The following is a 27400-nucleotide window of genomic DNA, read 5'->3' on the forward strand; positions in this document are numbered from 1 at the left end:
CCTTCACATTCACTCCAACTGACCTCAGTCCCAATGGAACCCACTACTTCGCATTCACTCTAATTGAACTCAGTCCCAATGGACACCACTCCTTCACATTCACTCCAACTGAACTCAGTCCTAATGGACCCCACTCCTTCACATTCACTCCAACTGAACTCAGTCACAATGGACCCCACTCCTTCACATTCAGTCCAACTGAACTCAGTCCCAATGGACCCCACTCCTTCACATTCACTCCAAATGAAGTCAGTCCCAATTGACCCCACTCCTTCACATTCACTCCAGCTGACCTCAGTCCCAATGGACCCCAGTCCTTCACATTCACTCCAACTGAACTCAGCCCCAATGGTCCCCACTCCTTCACATTCACTCCAACTGAACTCAGTCCCAATGGACCCCAGTCCTTCACATTCACTCCAACTGAACTCAGTCCCAATGTACCCCACTCCTTCACATTCACTCCAACTGAACTCAGTCCCCATGGACCTCACTCCTTCACATTCGCGCCAACTGAACTCAGTCCCAATGGACCCCACTCCTTCACATTCACTCCAAATGAACACAGCCCGAATGGACCCCACTCCTTCACATTCACTCCACCTGATCTTAGTCCCAATGGACCCATCTGCTTCACATTCACTCCTCCTGAATTGAGTCCCAATGGACCCCACTCCTTCACATTCACTCCAAATGAACTCAGTCCCAATGGACCCCACTCCTTCACATTCACTCCAACTGAACACAGCCCGAATGGACCCCACTCCTTCACATTCACTCCTACTGAACTTAGTCCCAATGGACCCCACTCCTTCACTTTCACTTCAATCAACTCAGTCACAATGGACCCCACTCCCTCACATTCACTTCAATTGAATTCAGTCCCAATGGACCCATCTCCTTCACATTCTCTCCCACTGAACTCAGTCCCAGTTGACCCCAGTCCTTCACATTCACTCCTACTGAACTCAGTCCCAATGGACCTCACTCCTTCTCATTCAGTCCAACTCAACTCAGTCCCAATGGACCCCACTCCTTCACATTTACTCCAATTGAACTTAGTCCCAATGGACCCCACTGCTTCACATTCACTCCTGCTGAACTCAGTCCTTATGGACCCCACTCCTTCACATTCACTCCAATTGAACTCAGTCCCAATGGACCCCACTCCTTCACATTCACTCCAACTGAACAGAGTCCCAATGGACCCCACTCCTTCACATTCACTCCAACTGAACTCAGTCCCAATGGACCCCACTCCTTCCCATTCACTCCAACTGAACTCAGTCCCAATTGACCCCATTCATTTACATTCACTCCAACTGAACTCATTGCCAATGGTCCCCTCTCCTTCACATTTACTTTAATTGAACTCATTCCCAATGGACCCCACTCCTTCACATTTACTCCAATTGAACTCAGTCCCAATGGACCAATCTCCTTCACATTCACTCCTACTGAACTCAGTCCTAATGGACCCCACTCCTTCACATTCACTCCAACTGACCTCAGTCCCAATGGAACCCACTACTTCGCATTCACTCTAATTGAACTCAGTCCCAATGGACACCACTCCTTCACATTCACTCCAACTGAACTCAGTCCGAATGGACCCCACTTCTTCACATTCACTCCAACTGAACTAAGTCACAATGGACCCCACTCCTTCACATTCACTCCAGCTGAACTCAGTCCCAATTGACCCCACTCCTTTACATTCACTCTAACTGAACTCAGTCCCTATGGACCCCACTCCTTCACATTTACTTCAATTGAACTCAGTCCCAATGTACCCCACTCCTTCACATTCACTCCTAATGAACTCGGTCCCAATGGAACCCACTCCTTCAGATTCACCCCAACTGAACTCAGTCCCAATGGACCCCAGTCCTTCACATTCACTCCTACTGAACTCAGTCCCAATGTACCCCACTCCTTCATATTCACTCCAACTGAACTCAGTCCCAATGGACCTCACTCCTTCACATTCACTTCAATTGAACTCAGTCCCAATGGACCCCACTCCTTCACATTTACTCCAATTGAACTCAGTCCCAATAGACCCCACTCCTTCACATTCACTCCAGCTGACCTCAGTCCAAATGGACCCCAGTCCTTCACATTCACTCCAACTGAACTCAGCCCCAATGGTCCCCACTCCTTCACATTCACTCCAACTGAACTCAGTCCCAATGGACCCCACTCCTTCACATTCACTCCAACTGAACTCAGTCACAATGGACCCCACTCCTTCACATTCACTCCAGCTGAACTCAGTCCCAATGGACCCCACTCCTTCACTTTCACTCCAACTGATCTCAGTCCCAATGGACCCCACTCCTTCACTTTCACTCCAAATGAACTCAGTCCCAATGTACACCACTCCTTCATATTCACTCCAACTGAACTCAGTCCCAATGGACCCCACTCCTTCACATTCACTACAACTGATCTAAGACCCAATTGACCCCACTGCTTTACATTCACTCTAACTGAACTCAGTCCCTATGGACCCCACTCCTTCACATTTACTTCAATTGAACTCAGTCCCAATGTACCCCACTCCTTCACATTCACTCCTAATGAACTCGGTCCCAATGGAACCCACTCCTTCACATTCACCCCAACTGAACTCAGTCCCAATGGATCCCAGTCCTTCACATTCACTCCTACTGAACTCAGTCCCAATGTACCCCACTCCTTCATATTGACTCCAACTGACCTCAGTCCCAATGGACCTCACTCCTTCACATACACTCCAACTGAACTCAGACCCAAATGACCCCACTCCTTCACATTCACTTCAATTGAACTCAGTCCCAATGGACCACACTCCTTCACATTGACTCCAACTGAACTCAGTCCCAATGGAACCCAGTCCTTCACATTCACTTCAATTGAACTCAGTCCCAATGGACCCCACTCCTTCACATTTACTCCAATTGAACTCAGTCCCAATGGACCCCACTCCTTCACATTCACTCCAACTGAACTCAGTCCTTATGGACCCCACTCCTTCACATTCACTCCAATTGAACTCAGTCCCAATGGACCCCACTCCTTCACATTCACTCCAACTGATCTCAGTCCCAATGGACCCCACTCCTTTACATTCACTCCAACTGAACTCAGTCCCAATGGACCCCACTCCTTCACATTCACTCCAACTGAACTCAGTCCCAATGGACCCCACTACTTCACATTCACTCCAACTGAACTCAGTCCCAATGGATCCCACTCCTTCACATTCACTCCAACTGAACTCAGTCCCAATGTATCCCACTCCTTCACATTCACTCCAACTGACCTCAGTCCCAATGGAACCCACTACTTCACATTTACTCCAATTGAACTCAGTCCCAATGGACCCCACTCCTTCACATTCACTCCAACTGAACTCAGTCCTTATGGACCCCACTCCTTCACATTCACTACAATTGAACTCAGTCCCAATGGACCCCACTCCTTCACATTCACTCCAACTGAACTCAGTCCCAATGGACCCCACTCCTTTACATTCACTCCAACTGAACTCAGTCCCAATGGACCCCACTCCTTCACATTCACTCCAACTGAACTCAGTCCCAATGGACCCCACTACTTCACATTCACTCCAACTGATCTCAGTCCCAATGGATCCCACTCCTTCACATTCACTACAACTGATCTAAGACCCAATTGACCCCACTCCTTTACATTCACTCTAACTGAACTCAGTCCCTATGGACCCCACTCCTTCACATTTACTTCAATTGAACTCAGTCCCAATGTACCCCACTCCTGCACATTCACTCCAACTGACCTCAGTCCCAATGGAACCCACTACTTCGCATTCACTCTAATTGAACTCAGTCTCAATGGACACCACTCCTTCACATTCACTCCAACTGAACTCAGTCACAATGGACCCCACTCCTTCACATTCACTCCAGCTGAACTCAGTCCCAATGGACCCCACTCCTTCACATTCACTCCAACTGAACTCAGTCCCAATGGACCCCACTCCTTCACATTCACTCCAACTGAACTCAGTTTCAATGGACCCCACTCCTTCACAGTCACTCCAACTGAACTCAGTCCCAATGGACCCCACTCCTTCACATTCACTCCAAATGAGCTCAGTCCCAATGGACCCCATTCCTTCACATTCACTCCAGCTGACCTCAGTCCCAATGGACCCCAGTCCTTCACATTCACTCCAACTGAACTCAGCCCCAATGGTCCCCACTTCTTCACATTCACTCCAACTGAACTCAGTCCCAATGGACCCCAGTCCTTCACATTCACTCCAACTGAACTCAGTCCCAATGTACCCCACTCCTTCATATTCACTCCAACTGAACTCAGTCCCAATGGACCGCACTCCTTCACATTCACTCCAACTGAACTCAGTCCCAATGGACCCCACTCCTTCACATTCACTCCAAATGAACTCAGGCCCAATGGACCCCACTCCTTCACATTCACTCCAAATAAACACAGCCCGAATGGACCCCACTCCTTCACATTCACTCCTACTGAACTCAGTCCCAATGGATCCCACTCCTTCACTTTCACTTCAATCAACTCAGTCCCAATGGACCCCACTCCTTCACATTTACTCCAATTGAACTCAGTCCCAATGGACCCCACTCTTTCATATTCACTGCTATTGAACTCAGTCCCAATGGACCTCACTCCTTCACATTCACTCCAACTGAACTCAGTCCCAATGGACCCCACTCCTTCACATTCACTCCAACTGAACTCAGTCCCACTGGACTCCACTCCTTCACATTCACTCCAACTGAATTCAGTCCCAATGGACCCCACTACTTCACATTCACTCCAACTCAACACAGTCCCAATGGACCCCACTCCTTCACATTCACTCCAACTGACCTCAGTCCCAATGGACCCCACTCCTTCACATTCACTCCAACTGAACTCAGTCCCAATGGACCCCACTACTTCACATTCACTCCAACTGAACTCAGTCCCAATGGATCCCACTCCTTCACATTCACTCCAACTGAACTCAGTCCCAATGTATCCCACTCCTTCACATTCACTCCAACTGACCTCAGTCCCAATGGAACCCACTACTTCACATTTACTCCAATTGAACTCAGTCCCAATGGACCCCACTCCTTCACATTCACTCCAACTGAACTCAGTCCTTATGGACCCCACTCCTTCACATTCACTACAATTGAACTCAGTCCCAATGGACCCCACTCCTTCACATTCACTCCAACTGAACTCAGTCCCAATGGACCCCACTCCTTTACATTCACTCCAACTGAACTCAGTCCCAATGGACCCCACTCCTTCACATTCACTCCAACTGAACTCAGTCCCAGTGGACCCCACTACTTCACATTCACTCCAACTGATCTCAGTCCCAATGGATCCCACTCCTTCACATTCACTACAACTGATCTAAGACCCAATTGACCCCACTCCTTTACATTCACTCTAACTGAACTCAGTCCCTATGGACCCCACTCCTTCACATTTACTTCAATTGAACTCAGTCCCAATGTACCCCACTCCTGCACATTCACTCCAACTGACCTCAGTCCCAATGGAACCCACTACTTCGCATTCACTCTAATTGAACTCAGTCTCAATGGACACCACTCCTTCACATTCACTCCAACTGAACTCAGTCACAATGGACCCCACTCCTTCACATTCACTCCAGCTGAACTCAGTCCCAATGGACCCCACTCCTTCACATTCACTCCAACTGAACTCAGTCCCAATGGACCCCACTCCTTCACATTCACTCCAACTGAACTCAGTTTCAATGGACCCCACTCCTTCACATTCACTCCAACTGAACTCAGTCCCAATGGACCCCACTCCTTCACATTCACTCCAAATGAGCTCAGTCCCAATGGACCCCATTCCTTCACATTCACTCCAGCTGACCTCAGTCCCAATGGACCCCAGTCCTTCACATTCACTCCAACTGAACTCAGCCCCAATGGTCCCCACTTCTTCACATTCACTCCAACTGAACTCAGTCCCAATGGACCCCAGTCCTTCACATTCACTCCAACTGAACTCAGTCCCAATGTACCCCACTCCTTCATATTCACTCCAACTGAACTCAGTCCCAATGGACCGCACTCCTTCACATTCACTCCAACTGAACTCAGTCCCAATGGACCCCACTCCTTCACATTCACTCCAAATGAACTCAGGCCCAATGGACCCCACTCCTTCACATTCACTCCAACTAAACACAGCCCGAATGGACCCCACTCCTTCACATTCACTCCTACTGAACTCAGTCCCAATGGATCCCACTCCTTCACTTTCACTTCAATCAACTCAGTCCCAATGGACCCCACTCCTTCACATTTACTCCAATTGAACTCAGTCCCAATGGACCCCACTCTTTCATATTCACTGCTATTGAACTCAGTCCCAATGGACCTCACTCCTTCACATTCACTCCAACTGAACTCAGTCCCAATGGACCCCACTCCTTCACATTCACTCCAACTGAACTCAGTCCCACTGGACTCCACTCCTTCACATTCACTCCAACTGAATTCAGTCCCAATGGACCCCACTACTTCACATTCACTCCAACTCAACACAGTCCCAATGGACCCCACTCCTTCACATTCACTCCAACTGACCTCAGTCCCAATGGAACCCACTACTTCGCTTTCACTCTAATTGAACTCAGTCCCAATGGACACCTCTACTTCACATTCACTCCAACTGAACTCTGTCCTAATGGACCCCACTCCTTCACATTCACTCCAACTGAACTCAGTCACAATGGACCCCACTCCTTCACATTCACTCCAGCTGAACTCAGTTCCAATGGACCCCACTCCTTCACATTCACTCCAACTGAACAGTGTCCCAATGGACCCCACTCCTTCACATTCACTCCAAATGAACTCAGTCCCAATGGACCCCTCTCCGTCACATTCACTCCAGCTGACCTCAGTCCCAATGGACCCCAGTCCTTCACATTCACTCCAGCTGAACTCAGCCCCAATGGTCCCCACTCCTTCACATTCACTCCAACTGAACTCAGTCCCAATGTACCCCACTCCTTCACATTCACTCCAGCTGAACTCAGTTCCAATGGACCCCACTCCTTCACATTCACTCCAACTGAACAGTGTCCCAATGGACCCCACTCCTTCACATTCACTCCAAATGAACTCAGTCCCAATGGACCCCTCTCCGTCACATTCACTCCAGCTGACCTCAGTCCCAATGGACCCCAGTCCTTCACATTCACTCCAGCTGAACTCAGCCCCAATGGTCCCCACTCCTTCACATTCACTCCAACTGAACTCAGTCCCAATGTACCCCACTCCTTCATATTCACTCCAAATGAACTCAGTCCCAATGGACCTCAATCCTTCACATTCACTCCAAATGAACTCAGTCCCAATGGACCCCACTCCTTCACCTTCACTCCAGCTGAACACAGCCCGAATGGACCCCACTCCTTCACATTCACTCCAACTGATCTTAGTCCCAATGGACCCATCTGCTTCACATTTACTCCTCCTGAATTGAGTCCCAATGGACCCCACTCCTTCACATTCACTCCAAATGAACTCAGTCCCAATGGACCCCGCCCCTTCACATTCACTCCAACTGAACACAGCCCGAATGGACCCCACTCCTTCACATTCACTCCTACTGAACTTAGTCCCAATGGACCCCACTCCGTCACTTTCACTCCAATCAACTCAGTCACAATGGACCCCACACCCTCACATTCACTCCAATTGAACTCAGTCCCAATGGACCCATCTCCTTCACATTCACTCCTACTGAACTCAGTCCCAGTTGACCCCAGTCCTTCACATTCACTCCTACTGAACTCAGTCCCAATGGACCCCACTCGTTCACTTTCACTCCAATGAACTCAGTCACAATGGACCCCACTTCCTCACTTTCACTCCAATTGCACTCAGTCCCAATGCACCCATCTCCTTCACATTCACTCCTACTGAACTCAGTCCCAGTAGATCCCAGTTCTTCACATTCAATCCAACTGAACTCAGTCCCAATGGACCCCACTCCTTCACTTTCACTCCAATGAACTCAGTCCCAATGGACCCCAGTCCTTCACATTCACTGCTACTGAACTCAGTCCCACTGGACCCCACTGCTTCACATTCACTCCAATGAACTCAGTCGCAATGGACGCCAGTCCTTCACATTCACTCCAACTGAACTCTGTCCCAATGGACCTCACTCCTTCACATTCACTCCAACTGAACTCTGTCCCAATGGACCTCACTCCTTCACATTCACTCCTACTGAACTCAGTCACAATGGACCCCACTCCTTCTCATTCAGTCCAACTCAACTCAGTCCCAATGGACCCCACTCCTTCACATTTACTCCAATTGATCTCAGTCCCAATGGACCCCACTGCTTCACATTCACTCCCGCTGAACTCAGTCCTTATGGACCCCACTCCTTCACATTCACTCCAATTGAACTCACTCCCAATGGACCCCACTCCTTCACATTCACTCCAACTGAACTCAGTCCCAATGGACCCCACTCCTTCACATTCACTCCAACTGAACTCTGTCCCAATGGACCCCACTCCTTCCCCTTCACTCCAACTGAACTCAGTCCCAATTGACCCCATTCATTTACATTCAATCCAACTGAACTCATTGCCAATGGTCCCCTCTCCTTCACATTTACTTTAATTGAACTCATTCCCAATGGACCCCACTCCTTCACATTTACTCCAATTGAACTCAGTCCTAATGGACCAATCTCCTTCACATTCACTCCTGCTGAACTCTGTCCCAATGGACCCCAATCCTTCACATTCACCCCAACTGAACTCAGTCCCAATGGACCCCACTCCTTCACATTCACTCCAACTGAACTCAGTCCCAATGGACCCCACTCCTTCACATTCACTCCAACTGAACTCAGTCCCAATGGACCCCACTACTTCACATTCACTCCAACTGAACTCAGTCCCAATGGACCCCACTCCTTCACATTCACTCCAACTGACCTCTGTCCCAATGGAACCCACTACTTCGCATTCACTCTAATTGAACTCAGTCCCAATGGACACCACTCCTTCACATTCACTCCAACTGAACTCAGTCCTAATGGACCCCACTCCTTCACATTCACTCCAACTGAACTCAGTCACAATGGACCCCACTCCTTCACATTCAGTCCAACTGAACTCAGTCCCAATGGACCCCACTCCTTCACATTCACTCCAAATGAAGTCAGTCCCAATTGACCCCACTCCTTCACATTCACTCCAGCTGACCTCAGCCCCAATGGACCCCAGTCCTTCACATTCACTCCAACTGAACTCAGCCCCAATGGTCCCCACTCCTTCACATTCACTCCAACTGAACTCAGTCCCAATGGACCCCAGTCCTTCACATTCACTCCAACTGAACTCAGTCCCAATGTACCCCACTCCTTCACATTCACTCCAAATGAACACAGCCCGAATGGACCCCACTCCTTCACATTCACTCCACCTGATCTTAGTCCCAATGGACCCATCTGCTTCACATTCACTCCTCCTGAATTGAGTCCCAATGGACCCCACTCCTTCACATTCACTCCAAATGAACTCAGTCCCAATGGACCCCACTCCTTCACATTCACTCCAACTGAACACAGCCCGAATGGACCCCACTCCTTCACATTCACTCCTACTGAACTTAGTCCCAATGGACCCCACTCCTTCACTTTCACTTCAATCAACTCAGTCACAATGGACCCCACTCCCTCACATTCACTTCAATTGAACTCAGTCCCAATGGACCCATCTCCTTCACATTCTCTCCCACTGAACTCAGTCCCAGTTGACCCCAGTCCTTCACATTCACTCCTACTGAACTCAGTCCCAATGGACCCCACTCCTTCACTTTCACTCCTATGAACTCAGTCCCAATGGATCCCAGTCCTTCACATTCACTGCTACTGAACTCAGTCCCACTGGACCCCACTGCTTCACATTCACTCCAATGAACTCAGTCGCAATGGACGCCAGTCCTTCACATTCACTCCAACTGCACTCTGTCCCAATGGACCTCACTCCTTCACATTCACTCCAACTGAACTCAGTCCCAATGGACCGCACTCCTTCACATTCACTCCAACTGAACTCAGTCCCAATGGACCTCACTCCTTCACATTCACTCCAATTGAACTCAGTCCCAATGGACCCCACTGCTTCACATTCACTTCAGCTGAACTCAGTCCTGATAGACCCCACTCCTTCACATTCACTCCAATTGAACTCAGTCCCAATGGACCCCACTCCTGCACATTCACTCCAACTGAACTCAGTCCCAATGGACCCCACTCCTTCACATTCACTCCAACTGAACTCAGTCCCAGTGGACCCCACTCCTTCACATTCACTCCCAACTGAACTCAGTCCCAATGGACCCCACTCCATCCCATTCACTCCAACTGAACTGAGTCCCAATGGACCCCATTCATTTACATTCACTCCAACTGAACTCATTCCCAATGGTCCCCTCTGCTTCACATTCACTTTAATTGAACTCATTCCCAATGGACCCCACTCCTTCACATTTACTCCAATTGAACTCAGTCCCAATGGACTAATCTCCTTCATTTTCACTCCTACTGAACTCAGTCCTAATGGACCCCAGTCCTTCACATTCACTCCAACTGAACTCAGTCCCAATGGACCCCAATCCTTCACATTCACCCCAACTGAACTCAGTCCCAAAGGACCCCAGTCCTTCACATTCACTCCTACTGAGCTCAGTCCCAGTGTACCCCACTCCTTCATATTCACTCCAACTGAACTCAGTCCCAATGGACCTCACTCCTTCACATTCACTCCAACTGAACTTAGACCCAAATGACCCCACTCCTTCACATTCACTTCAATTGAACTCAGTCCCAATGGACCCCACTCCTTCACTTTTACTCCAATTGAACTCAGTCCCAATGGACCCCACTCATTCACTTTCACTCGTACTGAACTCAGTCCTCATGGCCCCCACTCCTTCACATTCACTCCAACTGAACTCAGTCCCAATGAAACCCACTCCTTCACATTCACTCCAACTGAACTCAGTCCCAATGAAACCCACTCCTTCACATTTACTCCAACTGAACTCAGTCCCAATGGACCCCAGTCCTTCACATTCACTCCAACTGAACTCAGTCCCAATGTACACCACTCCTTCATATTCACTCCAACTGAACTCAGTCCCAATGGAACCCACTCCTTCACATTCACTACAGCTGATCTCAGACCCAATTGACCCCAGTCCTTTACATTCACTCTAACTGAACTCAGTCCCTATGGACCCCACTCCTTCACATTTACTTCAATTGAACTCAGTCCCATTGGACCCCACTCCTTGACATTTACTCCAATTCAACTCAGTCCCAATGTACCCCACTCCTTCACATTCACTCCTAATGAACTCGGTCCAAATGGACCCCACTCCTTCACATTCACCCCAACCGAACTCAGTCCCAATGGACCCCAGTCCTTCACATTCACTCCTACTGAACTCAGTCCCAATGTACCCCACTCCTTCATATTTACTCCAACTGAACTCAGTCCCAATGGACCTCACTCCTTCACATTCACTCCAACTGAACTCAGACCCAAATGACCCCACTCATTCTCATTCACTCGTACTGAACTCAGTCCTCACGGCCCCCACTCCTTCGCATTCACTCCAACTGAACTCAGTCCCAATGAAACCCACTACTTCACATTTACTCCAACTGAACTCAGTCCCAATGGACCCCAGTCCTTCACCTTCACTCCAACTCAACTCAGTCCCAATGTACACCACTCCTTCATGTTCACTCCATCTGAACTCAGTCCCAATGGACCCCACTCCTTCACATTCACTACAACTGAACAGACCCAATTGACCCCACTCCTTTACATTCACTCCAACTGAACTCATTCCCAATGGACCCCACTCCTTCACGTTTACTTCAATTGAACTCAGTCCCATTGGACCCCACTCCTTCACATTCACTCCAACTGAACTCAGTCCTAATGGACCCCACTCCTTCACATTCACTCCAACTGAACTCAGTCCCAATGGACCCCACTCCTTCACATTCACTCCAACTGAACTCAGTCCCAATGGACCCCAGTCCTTCACATTCACTCCTACAGAACTCAGTCCTAATGATCCCCATTCCTTCACAATCACTCCAACTGAAATCAGTCCCAATGGACCCCACTCCTTCACATTCACTCCAACTGAACTCAGTCCCAGTGGACCCCACTGCTTCACATTCACTCCAAGTGAACTCAGTCCCAATGGACCCCACTCCTTCACATTCACTCCAAGTGAACTCAGTCCCAATGGTCCCCACTCCTTCACATTCACTTCAATTGAACTCATTCCCAATGGACCCCACTCCTTCACATTTACTCCAATTGAACTCAGTCCCAATGGACCCCACTCATTCACATTCACTCTTACTGAACTCAGTCCTCATGGACCCCAGTCCTTCACATTCACTCCAACTGAACTCAGTCCCTATGAAACCCATTCCATCACATTCACTCCTACTGAACTCAGTCCTAATGGACCCCAGTCCTTCACATTCTCTCCAACTGAACTCAGTCCCTATGGACCCCACTCCTTCACATTCACTCCAACTGACCTCAGTCCCTTTGGACCCCACTCCTTCACATTCACTCCAACTGAACTCAGTCCCAATGGACCCCACTCCTTCACATTCACTCCAATTGATCTCAGTCCTAATGGACCCCACTCCTTCACTTTCACTCGATCTGAACTCAGTCACAATGGACCCCACTCCTTCTCATTCACTCCAACTGAACTCAGTCCCAATGGACCCCACTCCTTCACATTCACTCCAGCTGAACTCAGTCCCAATGGACCCCACTCCTTCACATTCACTCCAACTGAACTCAGTCCCAATGGACCCCACTCCTTCACCTTCACTCCAACTGAACACAGTCGCAATGGACCCCACTCCTTCACATTCACTCCAGCTGAACTCAGTCCCAATGGACCCCAGTCCTTCACATTCACTCCAACTGAACTCAGCCCCCATGGACCCCACTCCTTCACATTCACTCCAACTGAACTCAGTCCCAATGGACCCCAGTCCTTCACATTCACTCCAACTGACCTCTGTCCCAATGGACCCCACTCCTTCACATTTACTCCAACTGAACACAGTCCTAATGGACCCCAGTCCTTCACATTCACTCCAACTGAACTCAGCCCCAATGGACCCCACTCCTTCACGTTTACTTCAATTGAACTCAGTCCCATTGGACCCCACTCCTTCACATTCACTCCAACTGAACTCAGTCCCAATGGACCCCACTCCTTCACATTCACTCTTACTGAACTCAGTCCTCATGGACCCCACTCCTTCAGTTTCACTCCAACTGAACTCAGTCCCAATGAAACCCACTCCATCACATTCACTCCTACTGAACTCAGTCCTAATGGACCCCAGTCCTTCACATTCACTCCAACTGAACTCAGTCCCTATGGACCCCACTCCTTCACATTCACTCCAACTGACCTCAGTCCCTTTGGACCCCACTCCTTCACATTCACTCCAACTGAACTCAGTCCCAATGGACCCCACTCCTTCACATTCACTCCAACTGAACTCAGTCCCAATGGACCCCACTCCTTCATATTCACTCCAACTGAACTCAGTCCCAATGGATCCACTCCTTCACATTCACTCCAACTGATCTCAGTCCTAATGGACCCCACTCCTTCACATTCACTCGAACTGAACTCAGTCACAATGGACCCCACTCCTTCTCATTCACTCCATCTGAACTCAGTCCCAATGTACACCACTCCTTCATATTCACTCCAACTGAACTTCGTCCCAATGGACCCCACTCCTTCAGATTCACTACAACTGAACTCAGTCCCAATTGACCCCACTCCTTTACGTTTACTTCAATTGAACTCAGTCCCATTGGACCCCACTCCTTCACATTCACTACAACTGAACTCAGTCCCAATGTACATCACTCCTTCATATTCACTCCAACTGAACTCAGTCCCAATGGACCCCACTCCTTCACATTCACTACAACTGAACTCAGACCCAATTGACCCCACTCCTTTACATTCACTCCAACTGAACTCAGTCCCAATGGACCCCAGTCCTTCACATTCACTCCTACAGAACTCAGTCCTAATGGACCCCACTCCTTCACATTCACTCCAACTGAACTCAGTCCCAATGGACCCCACTCCTTCACATTTACTCCAACTGAACTCAGTCCCAATGGACCTCAGTCCTTCACATTCACTCCTACAGAACTCAGACCTAATGATCCCCACTCCTTCACAATCACTCCAAGTGAACTCAGTCCCAATGGATCCCACTCCTTCACATTCACTCCAAGTGAACTCAGTCCCAATGGACCCCACTCCTTCACATTCACTCCAACTGAACTCAGCCCCAATGGACCCCAGTCGTTCATATTCTCTCCAACTGAACTCAGTCCCAATGGACCCCAGTCCTTCACATTCACTCCAATTGAACTCAGTCCCAATGGACCCCACTCCTTCACATTCACTCGTACTGAACTCAGTCCTCATGGACCCCACTCCTTCACATTCACTCCAACTGAACTCAGTCCCAATGAACCCCACTCCTTCACATTTACTCCATCTGAACTCAGTCCCAATGGACCCCACTCCTTCACATTAATTCCAACTGAACGCAGTCCCAATGGACCCCACTCTTTCACATTCACTCCAACTGAACTCTGTCCCAATGTACCTCACTCCTTCACATTCACTCCAACTGAACTCAGTCCCAATGGACCCCACTCCTTCGCATTCACTCCTACTGAACTGAGTCCTAATTGAACTTTGTCCACTTCTCAGCTAAACCAATGAAAAAAAGCAAAACAGAAAATCAAACGGAATCTATGGTTCAGGTTTAGGACTTTCCATCAGAACGTTATTGACCTCCTCCACCATGTTAGCTGTGCAGGCATTGGATAAATTGGCCTTCTTCCTGTTTGTCTTCCTTCCCAGCATGCCTCTTGATATGGGCACCTTGCATAGGTCTCCTGACATAAGATTGTACTCTGTTCATCTCCTCTCCACCATTTAGACAACAGAGCAGGAATCTATATTTGGTGCCAATGTAACCAGAGCTGAAATTACTCAGACTGTGCATGAAGAGCTATTGAAGAAGAGAACCCTCTTGGAGAAATTCATTTCCGTGATCAAGCTATTGATATCGTTCTATTTTTTCATCCTCTTTATCTCGTAAGTGTACTGTTGTGGCCTCGTTTCTACAACAAAATTGTTTAAAGCCCATGAGGTCAGATGGAGAGGAACTGTCCTCAGCCCAGGGCGAGGAGGAGTGGGGTGGCCCAGTGCAGGAGGTAGAATCCACTGCCTCGTCTCTCCAGAGATCTGAGTTCAATATTGATCTCCAGCACTGTGTGTGTGTGTGTGTGTGTGTCTGTCTGTCTGTGGGAGTGAGTGTGTGTCTGTCTTCCTGTGTGTGTGTGTGTGTGTGTGTCTGTCTCTCTGTCTGTGTGAGTGAGTGTGTGTCTGTCTTCCTGCGCCTGTGTGTGTGTGTGCGCGCGCGCGCGCATCTTCTTGAGAGCCTTGTGGGTGTCTTTTGTGTGTCTGTGTATCTGTATGCATGTAGATGTGAGTTTGAGTGTGTATGTAAGTGTGAGTTTGACTGTATGTATGCATGTGTGTGTGAGTGTGCAGACATGTGTGTGTCTGCATTTGAAAGTGTATGCATGTCTATATGTGATTTTGAGTGTGTATGCATGTGTGTATTTTATTTGTGTGTATGCATGTATCAATTATAACCGACATTTCAATGACAAACTCTGCCATCTTCTTCAGGGATGATGCCCAACTGAGTCTAGTCCAGTGGTATTTATACCCCCGTTGTCCATCCCTCCTGACGGTTAGTCCTCATCCAATCAGGTTTCCACTCTCCCACCTTGCTTACAATTGAATTCTAGTTCTTACATAGAGCAAGACATACTTCTTTGTTAAACTTCTTTTCCTCTAGTTGTATTTCAATGGCTTTCTTTACCAAACAGTCCCAAAGCCATTGGTGTGGCCCAGTAGTTTTTTGCCGTCGAAGTCTATCCTATGACCATTGCGAATACAGTATTGGACTACTACCAATTTTGATTGTTAACAAGATTAAGGTTACACAGTAGTCTGTTTGAAATGACCCCTCCTGTCAAACAACCGTTCCCTATGGTTAAACACAATTATTTTATACACCATTTACAAGGAAGTAATTTAGCTGATATATGAATTTTCCAAGCAACCCATCCGTACTATTCCCTTTCTATATTTCCCTGTGCTGACAGCATCCATACATCATCAATCTACAGAATGTGACACACAGGGGCTTGGGGTGTATTATATTTTTGATAATATAATGTCAGTTTTTAAGATGTTATTATAGAAACACCTATACTGCAGGCTTTGGACAGTAGATGTGTGAACACCAGGAGAGGTATGGGGATTAAGAAGCCAATGTAGGGTTCCCCTGTGTCCATTCCTATCAGTAACAAGTATACCTTTTGGATACTTCTGTCGGGGGGGGAACCTATTAGATCATGACAGCAGCAGCTTGGCACTGTGGCCAGCTCCGAGACTCGAAGGAAATGAAAGTTAGGTAGTGCAGTTGTTATAGGGGACTCAGTAGTTAGGGGGACAGAAAGGAGAAAGGCAAAATTGAAATATTAGGTATGATATAACAGGAATGAGTGCACCAGGTGTTTGAAGTTTTAGAAAAGATGGAGGAGAAGGTAGAAGAGGGGAGGGAGTTGCACTGCTGATCAGGGACAATATGACAGCAGCACTCGGGGAGACATAATGGGGGGGGGTCAGACACCGTTTGGGTGGAACTCAGGAGTAGGAAGGGTGCAATCACACTGGTGGGGTTGTCCTACAGACCCTCTAATTCCACCAGGACATTGAGGAACAGATGTGTAATCAGGTTAAGGGACTAGGAAAAATAATAGATTTTATGTCATGGGGAGTTTCAACTTCCCTAATATAAACTGGGTCCTCCTTAGTTTAAGGGGTTTAGATGGGGCAGAATGTGTTAAGTGCACCCAGGAAGGTTTCTTAAATCAACATGTGGACTTTTCAATGAGAGGAAGGGCCGTACTGGACCTGGTGTTGGGTACTGAGCCTGGCCAGCTGACTGACCTTTCACCGGGTGAACAGTTAGGGAACAGAGATCACAGCTCCTTAACTTTCAGGACAGCTGTAGATAAGGATAGGTATGGTCTTATGGGAGAGTTTTAACTTGGAGTTGGGCAAATAACAAGGACATTAGGCAGGAATTAAGAAGTGTTAATTGGAAACAACTTTTTTTCTGGCAAGTCCACATCAGACATGTGGAAGGTGTTTAAAGATCAACTGCACAGAGTACAGGAAAGGTATGTTCCTGTTAGAAGGAAGGATGGGGATGGAAAGAGAAGAGAATTTTGGGTGTCCAGAGAGGTGATGAATTTAGGCCAGAAGAAAAAGGAAAAGTGTGTAAAGCTTCAGAAGTCCGGATCAAAAGGGGCACATGAGGTGTATAAAGAAACCAGAAGAGAATGAAAGAACAGAATGAGGAAAACCAGGAGGGGCCATGAAAAGTCCTTGGTGAGTAGGATTAAGGTGATCCCAAGGCATTTATATATACATCGAGAGCAAGAGTGCAAATAGGGAGAGGGTGGGACCACTCTGGAATGGGTGTTTAATGTACCAGGTTTTTGAAGTTTTAGAAAATATAGAGGAGAAAATAAAAGAGGGGAGGGGGAGTTGGATAAAGGGGGGAATATTTGCTTAGGTGTATGAGGTACATAATGAGTACTTTGCTTCAGTATTTGCCAAGGAAAAGGAAATGGGGGACCAGGAGATCAGTGTTGACTGTATAAATACATTAGGGCATTTAGAGGTCACGGAGAAGGAGGTGTTAGATCTCATAAGGTGTATGGAGAAGTCCCTAGGGCCTCACTGGATTTACCTCAGGTTGTTGAAGGAGGCAAAAGAAGAGATTGTTGGGCCCTTGACCAGTATCTTCATGTCCTCTCTAGCCACAGCAATGTCCTGGAGGACTGGCGAATGGCTAAGGTTGTACTGCAGATGCTGTGGTCAAATCAAGATGTACAAAAAAGCTGGATGAACTCAGCAGGTCAGGCAGCATCCGTTGAAAGGAGCAGTCAACGTTTTGGGCCAAGACCCTTCGTCAGGACTGAAGGAGAAGGGGGCAGGGGCCCTATAAAGAAGGTGGGGGGAGGGTGGAAAACCAATCAGAGGAAAGATCAAGGGGTGGGGGAGGGGAAGCAGGGAGGGGATAGGCAGGAGAGGTGAAGAAGGAATATAAGGGGAAAGCGCTATGGGTAGTAGAAGAAGGCAGAGTCATGAGAGGTGATAGGCAGCTAGAAGAGGAGACAGAGTGAAGGTGTGATGGGGGAAGGGAGGGGGAGGGAATTACTGGAAATTGGAGAATTCGATGTTCATACCAAGGGGCTGGAGACTACCCAGACCGTATATGAGATGTTGTTCCCCCAACCGAAGTTTGACCTCATCATGGCAGTAGAGGAGGCCATGAATCCGAATGGGAATGAGAGGGAGAGTTGAAGTGAGTGGGAACCGGGAGATCCTGTCTGTTATGGCGGACAGAGCGGAGGTGCTCCACGAAACGGTCCCCCAATCTGCGTCGGGTCTCGCTGATGTAGAGGAGGCCGCACTGGATGCAATAGATGACCACAACAGACTCACAAGTGAAGTGTTGCCTCACCTGGAAGGACTGTTTGGGGGTCTGAATGGTGGTAAGAGAGGAGGTGTAGGGACAGGTGTAGCACTTACGCTTGCAGGGATAAGTGCCAGGTGGGAGATCTGTGGGGAGGGATGTGTGGACCAGCCAGTCGCGGAGGGAATGATCCCTGTGAAAAGCAGAGAGGGGTAGAGAGGGAAAGACATCCTTAGTGTTGGGGTCCTGTTGAAGGTATCAGAAGTTGCGGAGCATAATATGCTGGATCTGGAGGCTGGTGGGGTGGTAGGTGAGGACAAGGGGAACCCTGTCCCTGTTGTGGTGACGGGATGATGGGGTGAGGGCTGAAGTGCGGGAAATGGAGGAGATGTGGGTGAGGGCATCACTGATGACAGCAGAAAGGAAACCACGATTCTTAAAGAAAGAGGACATTTGGGATGTCCTGGAACGGAAAGCCTCATCCTTGGAGCAGATGTGGTGGAGATGGAGGAACTGGGAATAGGGAATAGAATTGTTGCGTTTGGCAGGGTGGGAAGAGCTATAATCAAGGTAGTTATGGGAGTCAGTGGGTTTATGGAAGATGTCAGAGGACAGTCTATCTCCAGAGATGGAGACCGAGAGATAGAGGGGAGAGATGTCCCAAGAGTGTCTGAGATGGACCAAGTGAATTTGAGGGCTGGGTGAAAGTTAGAGGCAAAGTCGATGTAATTGACGAGTTCAGCATGTGTGCAGGAAGCAGCACCAATGTAGTCGTCAATGTATCGAAGGAAAAGTTGGGGAGCAGTACCAGGATAGATTTGGAGCATAGACTGTTCTACATAACCCACGAAGATGCAGGCATAGCTGGGGCCCATGTGAGTGCCCATTGCTACACCCTTGGTCTGAAGAAAGTGGGAAGAGCCGGAGGAGAAGTTATTAAGTGTGAGTACCAGTTCCGCCAACCTGAGGAGTGTGGTGGTGTTGGGGACCTGATGAGGTCTATTGTCCAGAAAGTAGCGGAGGTCATTGAGGCCTTCTTGATGGGAAATTGAAGTGTATAAGGATTGGACATCCATGTTGAAAATGAAGCGGTTGGGACCGGGGAACTGGAAGTTATTGAAGAGGTGGAGGGCATGGGATGTATCCTGGATGTAGATGGGGAGGGACTGAACTATGGGTGACAAAATGGAGTCGAGGTAGGCAGATACAAGTTCGGTGGGGCAGGAGCAGGCCAAAACTATAGGCTTAACTATAGTAGAACAATAGTAAAACTAGAGGCCCAAGGTTGTACCGCTACCTAAGAAGGGAACAAGGGAAGATTCTGGGAACTATACACCAGTGAGTTGTAGTGAAATTGCTGGAGAAAATTCTTTGAGATGGGATATGAACATTTGGAAACCCATGGCTTATTTAGGGAGAGCTATCATGGCTTTGTGCGAGGTAGGTCATGCCTTGCCAACTAGATTGAGTTTTTTGACAATGTGACGAGAGAGATTTGACATTTGACAAAGTCCCTCATGGGAGCTAACCTAGAAGATTAAGATGCATGTGGTCCGCAGCAAATTGGCTGTTTGGATTTAGAACTAGCTTGTGCATAAGACAACAGAGGGGTGGGTTAAAGGGACCTGTTAGAGCTGAAGGTCTATAATTAGTGGAGTTCCACAGGGATCTGTGCTGTTTGTGATGTTTATAAGTGACCTGGATGAATATGTACTTGGGTGGGTTAGTAAATTTGTGGATAATACCAAGATTGGTGGAGTTGAGGATAGTGTAGAAGGCTGGCAGAGAACACAGCACAATATAGATCAGGTGCAGATATGGGCTGAGAAAAGTCAGATGGAGTTTAACTCAGATAAATGTGAGGTGTTGCACCTTGCTAGGGCAAATGCAAAGAGACAGTACATTGTTAAGAGCAAGTTCCTTAACAGTGTTGCTGAGCAGAAAGATCTTGGGGTCCACGTGAAAGTGGCTATACAGGTTGATAAGGTGGTTAAAGAGGTTTTTATTAGTTAAGACATTGAATTCAAAGGTCAGAACGTTATGTTGCAACTTTATAAAGTTCTGGTTAGGCCACGTCTGAAGTATTGTGTACAGTTCTAGTCATCCCACTATAGGAAGGGTGTTGAGACTTTAGAGAGGGCGCAGAAGCAGTTTACCAGGATGCTGCCTGGTTTAGGGAGCATGTGCTGGCATAAGAGGCTGGATAAACTTGGATTGTTTTATCTGGAGCGTCGAAGGCTGAGGGGAGACCTGATAGAGGTTTACAAGATTATGAGAGGCATGGGTAGACAGGGTGCATCTGTTTCCCAATGTTGAAATGTCTGATACCCTAGGGAATGCATTGAAGGTGAAAAGGGGGTAGGTTCAAGGGGGATGTGAGGGGTAAGTTTTTTACTCAGTGGTGGCTGCCACTACCTGGTGTGGTGATGGAGGTGAATTAGAGGCTTTTAAGAGATGTTTGGATAGGCACATGAATGTATGGAAGATGGAGGAATATGGACATTGTGTAGGTAGGATGGATTAGAGTTCGGGTGTTTTTGATTTGCGTTTTAGTTGGCTCGGCACAATATTGTGGGCTGAGTGGTCTGTGCCTGTGCTGTACTGTTCCATAGTCCATGTTCTTGTTCTATGTTTTATGTGACTGTGTTTGCTGGTGTCATATACATGCTGCATGTGCAGTGTGCTGTGTATGACTGTTGGTTTTGTGTTTTGTGCATTGGCCCTGGAGGAATGCTGTTTGGTTTGGCTGTGTATTCAAGGGTATTCATATTTGGTTGAATGACAACTAAATTTAAGCTTGAACTTGAACTTGTTTCTCTGACTGGATATAATCAGAATCATTTTCTCTCCCTCTGTGCCCAGAGCCTTTCTGTACATCTATAAATTCAACAAGGACATCCGTTATGACAATATTTACATCAGTACGTACTTTCGACAGATCGATGCCAGGCGCAGGATCATGGTAAGCATGTTGGAGTGAAGTTTCTGCAAGGTCAAAATCAAAGTCGAGTTTATTGTTATCTGCCCGAGTACAGGTGTGATGAAAATCGTACTTGCAAAAGCATCACCGGCGCATAGCGTCGAAAAGCAGCATTTACAAGGAAAGCAGAAATCAAACATAGAACAGTATAGCACACAGACAGCCCCTTTGGCCCACAATTTTGTGTTGAACTGATTCAATTAGTAATCAAATGGCTAACTAAACTAAACAAAATATAGAACAAAATTGATACACAACTATACATGAATCAGACACAATTTATCCAGAAAGAAGGCAACTAGAACAAAATTAAAGTCCATTGTGGTGCAAAGCAGTCACAGCGTTACTATACAGAGGCGGTGATACCTGTTGATTCAGGAGCCGAATGGTTGAAGGGAAGTGGCTGTTCCTGACCCTGGTGGTGTGGCACTTCAGGCTTCTGTACCTCCTGCCTGATGGGAGCTATGAGAAGATAGCATGGGCTAAATGTTGGGGGTCTTTGATGATCTTTTTGAGGTAGCGCCTCCTGTAGATACGACAGATAGTAGGGAGGGATGTGTCCGGAAAGTATTGCTGTTGTTGTAGTTGTACAACACATGGTTTAGATTGCAAATCATAAACACAAGGGTGTACCATTTAAACCAGCAATGAAAACAATACATTCTGGGAATACTTGGCAGGTCTGATCTTCGACACGAAATTGAAAACACTACTTCTCTTCCCACAGAAGCTGGTCCACCTGCTGTGTACCTCTAGCACCTGCACTGTAGACTACACTCAACTTCTTAACAACCCTAAAGTACCCTGCTGGGACACAGTCCCAGGGACAAATAGGGATGGAGAATAGGTACTGTATAAGGATAGTGAAGGAGGCCTTTTGGTCCATTGCTTCCATACTTGAATCCAGAGCACCAATCCCACCAGCCATATTTCCCTCTACTCCAAGATATTCTCTCACACCTGCTCAGCAACACTCATTTATTTTTTTTTTAACCACTAACCTGATTTGAGGGCAATTTGTAGTGTGCAATTATTGTTGATATGTGGGAGGACACCAAAGCACCTGGGGAAACCCATGGTTTCACAGGGAGAACGTGTGAACTCTGCACGTGTGTGTGTGTGTGTGTGTGTGTGTGTGTGTGTGTGTGTACCTCAAGAAGGCAAAATCCATCATCGATGGCCCCTACCATGCAAACCTTGCTGTCTTCTCGCTGCTGCCATTAGCACGAAGGTAGAGATGCCTTTGCACCCACACCACACCATCAAGTTTAGGTCCTGGTATTATTTTTATTCTCTTTTGTATTTCCACAGTTTGTTGTCCTTTGCACATTGATTGTTTGTTCGTCCTGTTGGACACAGTCTTTCATTGATTTTATTGTGTTTCTTGGCTTTACTGTGTATGCCAGCAAGAAAACAAATCTTGGGGTTGTATATTGTGACATATACAGTGCCTATAAAAGGTATTCAAATTCGCCCCCCCCCCATCCCTAGACGTTTTCACATTTTATTGTTTTACAACATTGAGTCACAGTGGATTTAATTTGGCTTTTTTTTTAACACTGATCAACAAAAGACTCTTTGGTGTCAAAGCGAAAACAGATCTCTACAAAGTAATCTAAATTAATTACAAATATAAACTACAAAATAATTTATTGCATAAGTATTCACCCCCTTCAAGTCAGTATTTAGTAGACGCACCTTTGGCAGCAATTACAGCCTTGAGTCTGTGAGGACAGGTCTCTATCAGCTTTGCACATCTGGACACTGCAATTTTTCCCCATTCTTCTTTACAAAACTGCTCAGGCTCTGTCAGATTGCATTGGGATTGTGTGTGGTCAAGTCCTTTTTAAGTCCAGCCACAATCTCTCAATCGGATTGAGGTCTGGACTCTGCCTTGGCCACTCCAGGACATTCACTTTATTGTTTTTCAGCTATTCCAGTGTAGCTTTGGCTTTATGCTTGGGGTCACTGTCTTGCTGGAAAACAAACCTACTCCCAGGTTGCAGTTCTCTTGCAGACTGCATCAGGTTTTGCTCCAGGATTTCCTTGTATTTTGCTGCATTCTTTTTACCCTCTACCTTCACAAGCCTTCCAGGGTCAGCTGCAGTGAAGCATCCCCACAGCATGATGCAGCCACCACCATGCTTCAAGGTAGGGATGGTGTGTTTCTGATGATGTGTGCAATGTTTGGTTTATGTCAAACATAGTGTTTAGTCTGATGGCCAAAAAGCTCAGTTTTGGTTTCATCAGATCCTCGAACCTTTTTCCAGCTGACTTCAGAGACTCCCACATGCCTTCTGGCAAACTCTAGCTGAGATTTCATGAGCATTTTTTTTCAACAGTGGCTTTCTCTTTGCCACTCTCCCATAAAGCTGCGACTGGTGAAGCACCCGGGCAACAGTTGTTGAATGCACAGTCTCCCATCTCAGTCATCGAAGCTTGTAACTCCTTCAGAGTTGTCATAGGTTTCTTGGTGGTCTCCCTCACTAGTCCCCTTCTTGCACAGTCACTCAGTTTTTGAGGACGGCCTGCTGTAGGCAGATTTACAGCTGTGCCATATTCTTTCCATTTCTTGATGATTGACTTAACTGTATTCCAAGGGATACTGGAAATTTTCTTGTATCCATCTCCTGACCTCTGCTTTTCAATAACCTTTTCACAGAGTTGCTTGGAGTTTTCAATTGTTTTCATGGTGTAGTTTTTGCCAGGATACTGACTCACCAGCAGTTGCACCTTCCAGATACAGTATATTTTTACTACTTGTCTGAACACGGTGATCTCCATTTAACTAATTATGTGACTTCTAAACCATTTATTTGCACCAGTGATGATTTGGTGTGTCATATTAAAAGGTGGAGGGTCACTACTTATGCAATCAGTTATTTTGTGTTTTATATTTCTAATTAATTTAGATCACTTTGTAGAGATCTGATTTCACTTTGACATGAACGAGTCTTTTTCTGTTGATCAGTGTCAAAAAGCCAAATTAAATCCACTGTGATTCAATGCTGTAAGACAATAAAACATGAAAAATTCCAAGGGGGGGTTGAATGCTTTTTATAGACACTGTACGTACCTTGATAATAAACTTATTTTGAATTTTGACTTTGATATGAAGGGTCATAGCTGTTCCTAAACCTGGTGGTGTTGGTCCTGAGGCTTCTGTGTATCCTGCCTGTAGGCAGCAGCAAGAAGAGAGCATTCGATTATTGACATTGCTTTCCTGTGATAGCACTCTGGTGGGGAGGGTTTTACCTGTGATGGACTGGGTCACATTCACTACTTTTTGCATGATCTTCCTTTCAAGGGCAGTGATGTCAAAGTTTTAGATGTCATGCCAAATCTTCTCAAACTTCTATGGAAGTAGAGGTGCTGCTGTGCTTTCTTCATTATTGTACTTGTGTGCTGCACGAACGACAGATCCTCTGAAACGATAACAATGAGGAATTTAAAGTTGCTGACTCTATCCACCTCCAATATCCTGTTGAGGGTTGGCTCATGGGACCTTTGGTTTCCTCATCCTGGAGTCAATCATCAGTTCCTTGGTCTTACTGACATTGAATGAGAGGTTGTTGTTCAGCCAATGTTCAATCTCCGTTCTATGTGCTGATTGATCAATTGTCATTGGTTCAGCCAATAACAGCCAATAAGCAAACTTCCATTTGGTAGTGGAGCCTCACAGTCAAAAATATGGAGCCTCAGCACGTGGCTTTGTGGTGTATGTGTGCTGGTGGAGATTGTGGAGTAGATGTTGCCAATCCAACTGACTGAGGAGCTGTTGATACCTGTAGCTTATTGATTAGTTTTGAGGAGGTGACAGAGCTGAGCTGAGCTGAAGTCGATGACGAGCATCCTGATGTGTGCATCTATGCTATCCAGATGTTACAGGGTTGAGTGAAGAATCAGTGAAATGGCATCTGCTGCAGACTTGTCATGTTAGGCAAACTGAAGCTGATCCAAGTCACTTCCATTGCAGGAGTCATCACCAACCTCTCAAAGCACTTCATCACAGTGGATGTAAATGCTGCTGGATGATAAGGCTTGCTGGTTCAGGAGCCTTATGGTTATAGACTAACAATTAATCACTCTAAGCCTATAACCATAAGGCTCCTGAACTGTTGTGGGTAACGTCACTCACCTCAGTACTGAACTGATTCCTCAAACTATGGACTCTCTTTCAAGGACTCACTATTAATTATTTACCATTTATTTATCACTATTATTATTGTATCTTTTGTTTCTGGCACACTTGGTCTTGTTTGTTTCTGTGTAGATTTTTTCTTTGTTCTTCTGTGCCAAGGAAATGGCGCTGGCACCACCAAATGGGTGTGGGTGGGCCTGCAGGCACAGGCAGAGGATGCGGCGCTGACCAGCCGGCAGGAGGATATGGAGACCTCGCGGCAGGGCAGGCCCATTCGGTACCCAGTGGGGAAGGGAGTCAGATTGTGTGGAATGTACTTGGGGAAGTAGTTCGGCACTGGGTGATTCGTTTGTGGGGAGAGGAGGTGCTACTTCATCAGCAGAGGCAGACTCTTCAAGCTCCTGCTAAAGGTTGGCTGCCCCCCAAGACTGCACAGCAGTATACCACCCTTCCATAGGGGCTTGCACAGCACCGTCTGCTTCAGTGGAGCAGCTTCTGATGCCCTTCCAGTCAGCAGTGGAGTGAAACAAGGTTGTGTCCAGGCACCGAAGTCTTTGAATCTTCTTCTCCATGCTCCTTCATTATACTTTCACAGGCTGCACTGAAGGCATCTCCCTTCGCACAAGAGCTGATGGTAGGCTGTTCAACGTCATTCCCTTGTGCTCCAAGACCAAAGTTAGGACAGCCCTCATCCATGAGGTGCTGTTTGCAGATGGTGCAGCATTGACGTCACACACTGAGAACCACTTCGCCCGTGCCTGCAAGGAGTTTGGGTTAACCATCAGTCTAAGAAGGCAAACATCATGACCTAAGGTGCAGAATCTCCCCCAAACATCACCATTAATGGTTGCTCTCTTGTTGTAGTTGACTCCTTCACCTATCTTGGGTCAACCATCACCATTCCCTGTCCCTTGAAGCAGAGGTAAACAGCAGGATTTCCAAAGCTGCAGGTGTCATGGCTAGACTGAACACAGACAGCTGACAAAGACCAAGCTGCATGTGTACCAGGCATCGGTGCCCAGCAAACTCCTCCACACCAGCGAGGCTTTGACACCATGCATCAGCCAAGAGAAGAGGGCAAACTCGTTCCACCTACACTGCCTCAGGCACATCTTGCACATCTCCTGGCAGGGCAGAATCACCAACACAGAGGTTCTGCAGCAGACTGACACCACCAGCATCCATGCACTACTCAGCCACAGATGCCTCAGATGGTTGGGCCATGTTAAATGGATGGATCAGGGACGTACTCCCAAGGAGATGCTGCATGGCGAGCTGAGTGAGTGTTACCGCCCACAAGGAAGACCATGCCACCGCTACAGGGATGTTTGCGAGCGCGATGTGAAGCTGGCAGGCATCGACCTCAACGCATGGGAGGAAACAGCTGAAGACCAGACCAGTGGTGTGCGACATGCTGAGGCAGCAAGGACCAAAATGCTCATCAATGAGAGAGCCAGAAGAGAAGCCAGAGCTGCATCACCCAGAGCACCTTCCTCCATCACCTGCAGCCGCTGTGAAAGAGACGG

At 47.4% G+C, this 27400-nt stretch overlaps 1 protein-coding gene across 1 annotated transcript in view; it reads left to right on the forward strand.

Annotated features, from left to right (window-relative positions):
* The window catches only part of LOC132389184 (E3 ubiquitin-protein ligase DCST1-like), a 305306-nt gene that overhangs the window by 206308 nt on the left and 71598 nt on the right, over positions 1–27400 (forward strand). Inside the window, exons 10-11 of the mRNA XM_059961644.1 lie at positions 15127–15284; positions 21616–21715. Coding sequence (XP_059817627.1) covers positions 15127–15284; positions 21616–21715 — 258 coding nt within the window. The remainder of the gene's footprint in view (positions 1–15126; positions 15285–21615; positions 21716–27400) is intronic.

Source organism: Hypanus sabinus, unplaced genomic scaffold (genome assembly GCF_030144855.1).
Source record: "Hypanus sabinus isolate sHypSab1 unplaced genomic scaffold, sHypSab1.hap1 scaffold_494, whole genome shotgun sequence".
Lineage (NCBI taxonomy): Eukaryota > Metazoa > Chordata > Chondrichthyes > Myliobatiformes > Dasyatidae > Hypanus > Hypanus sabinus.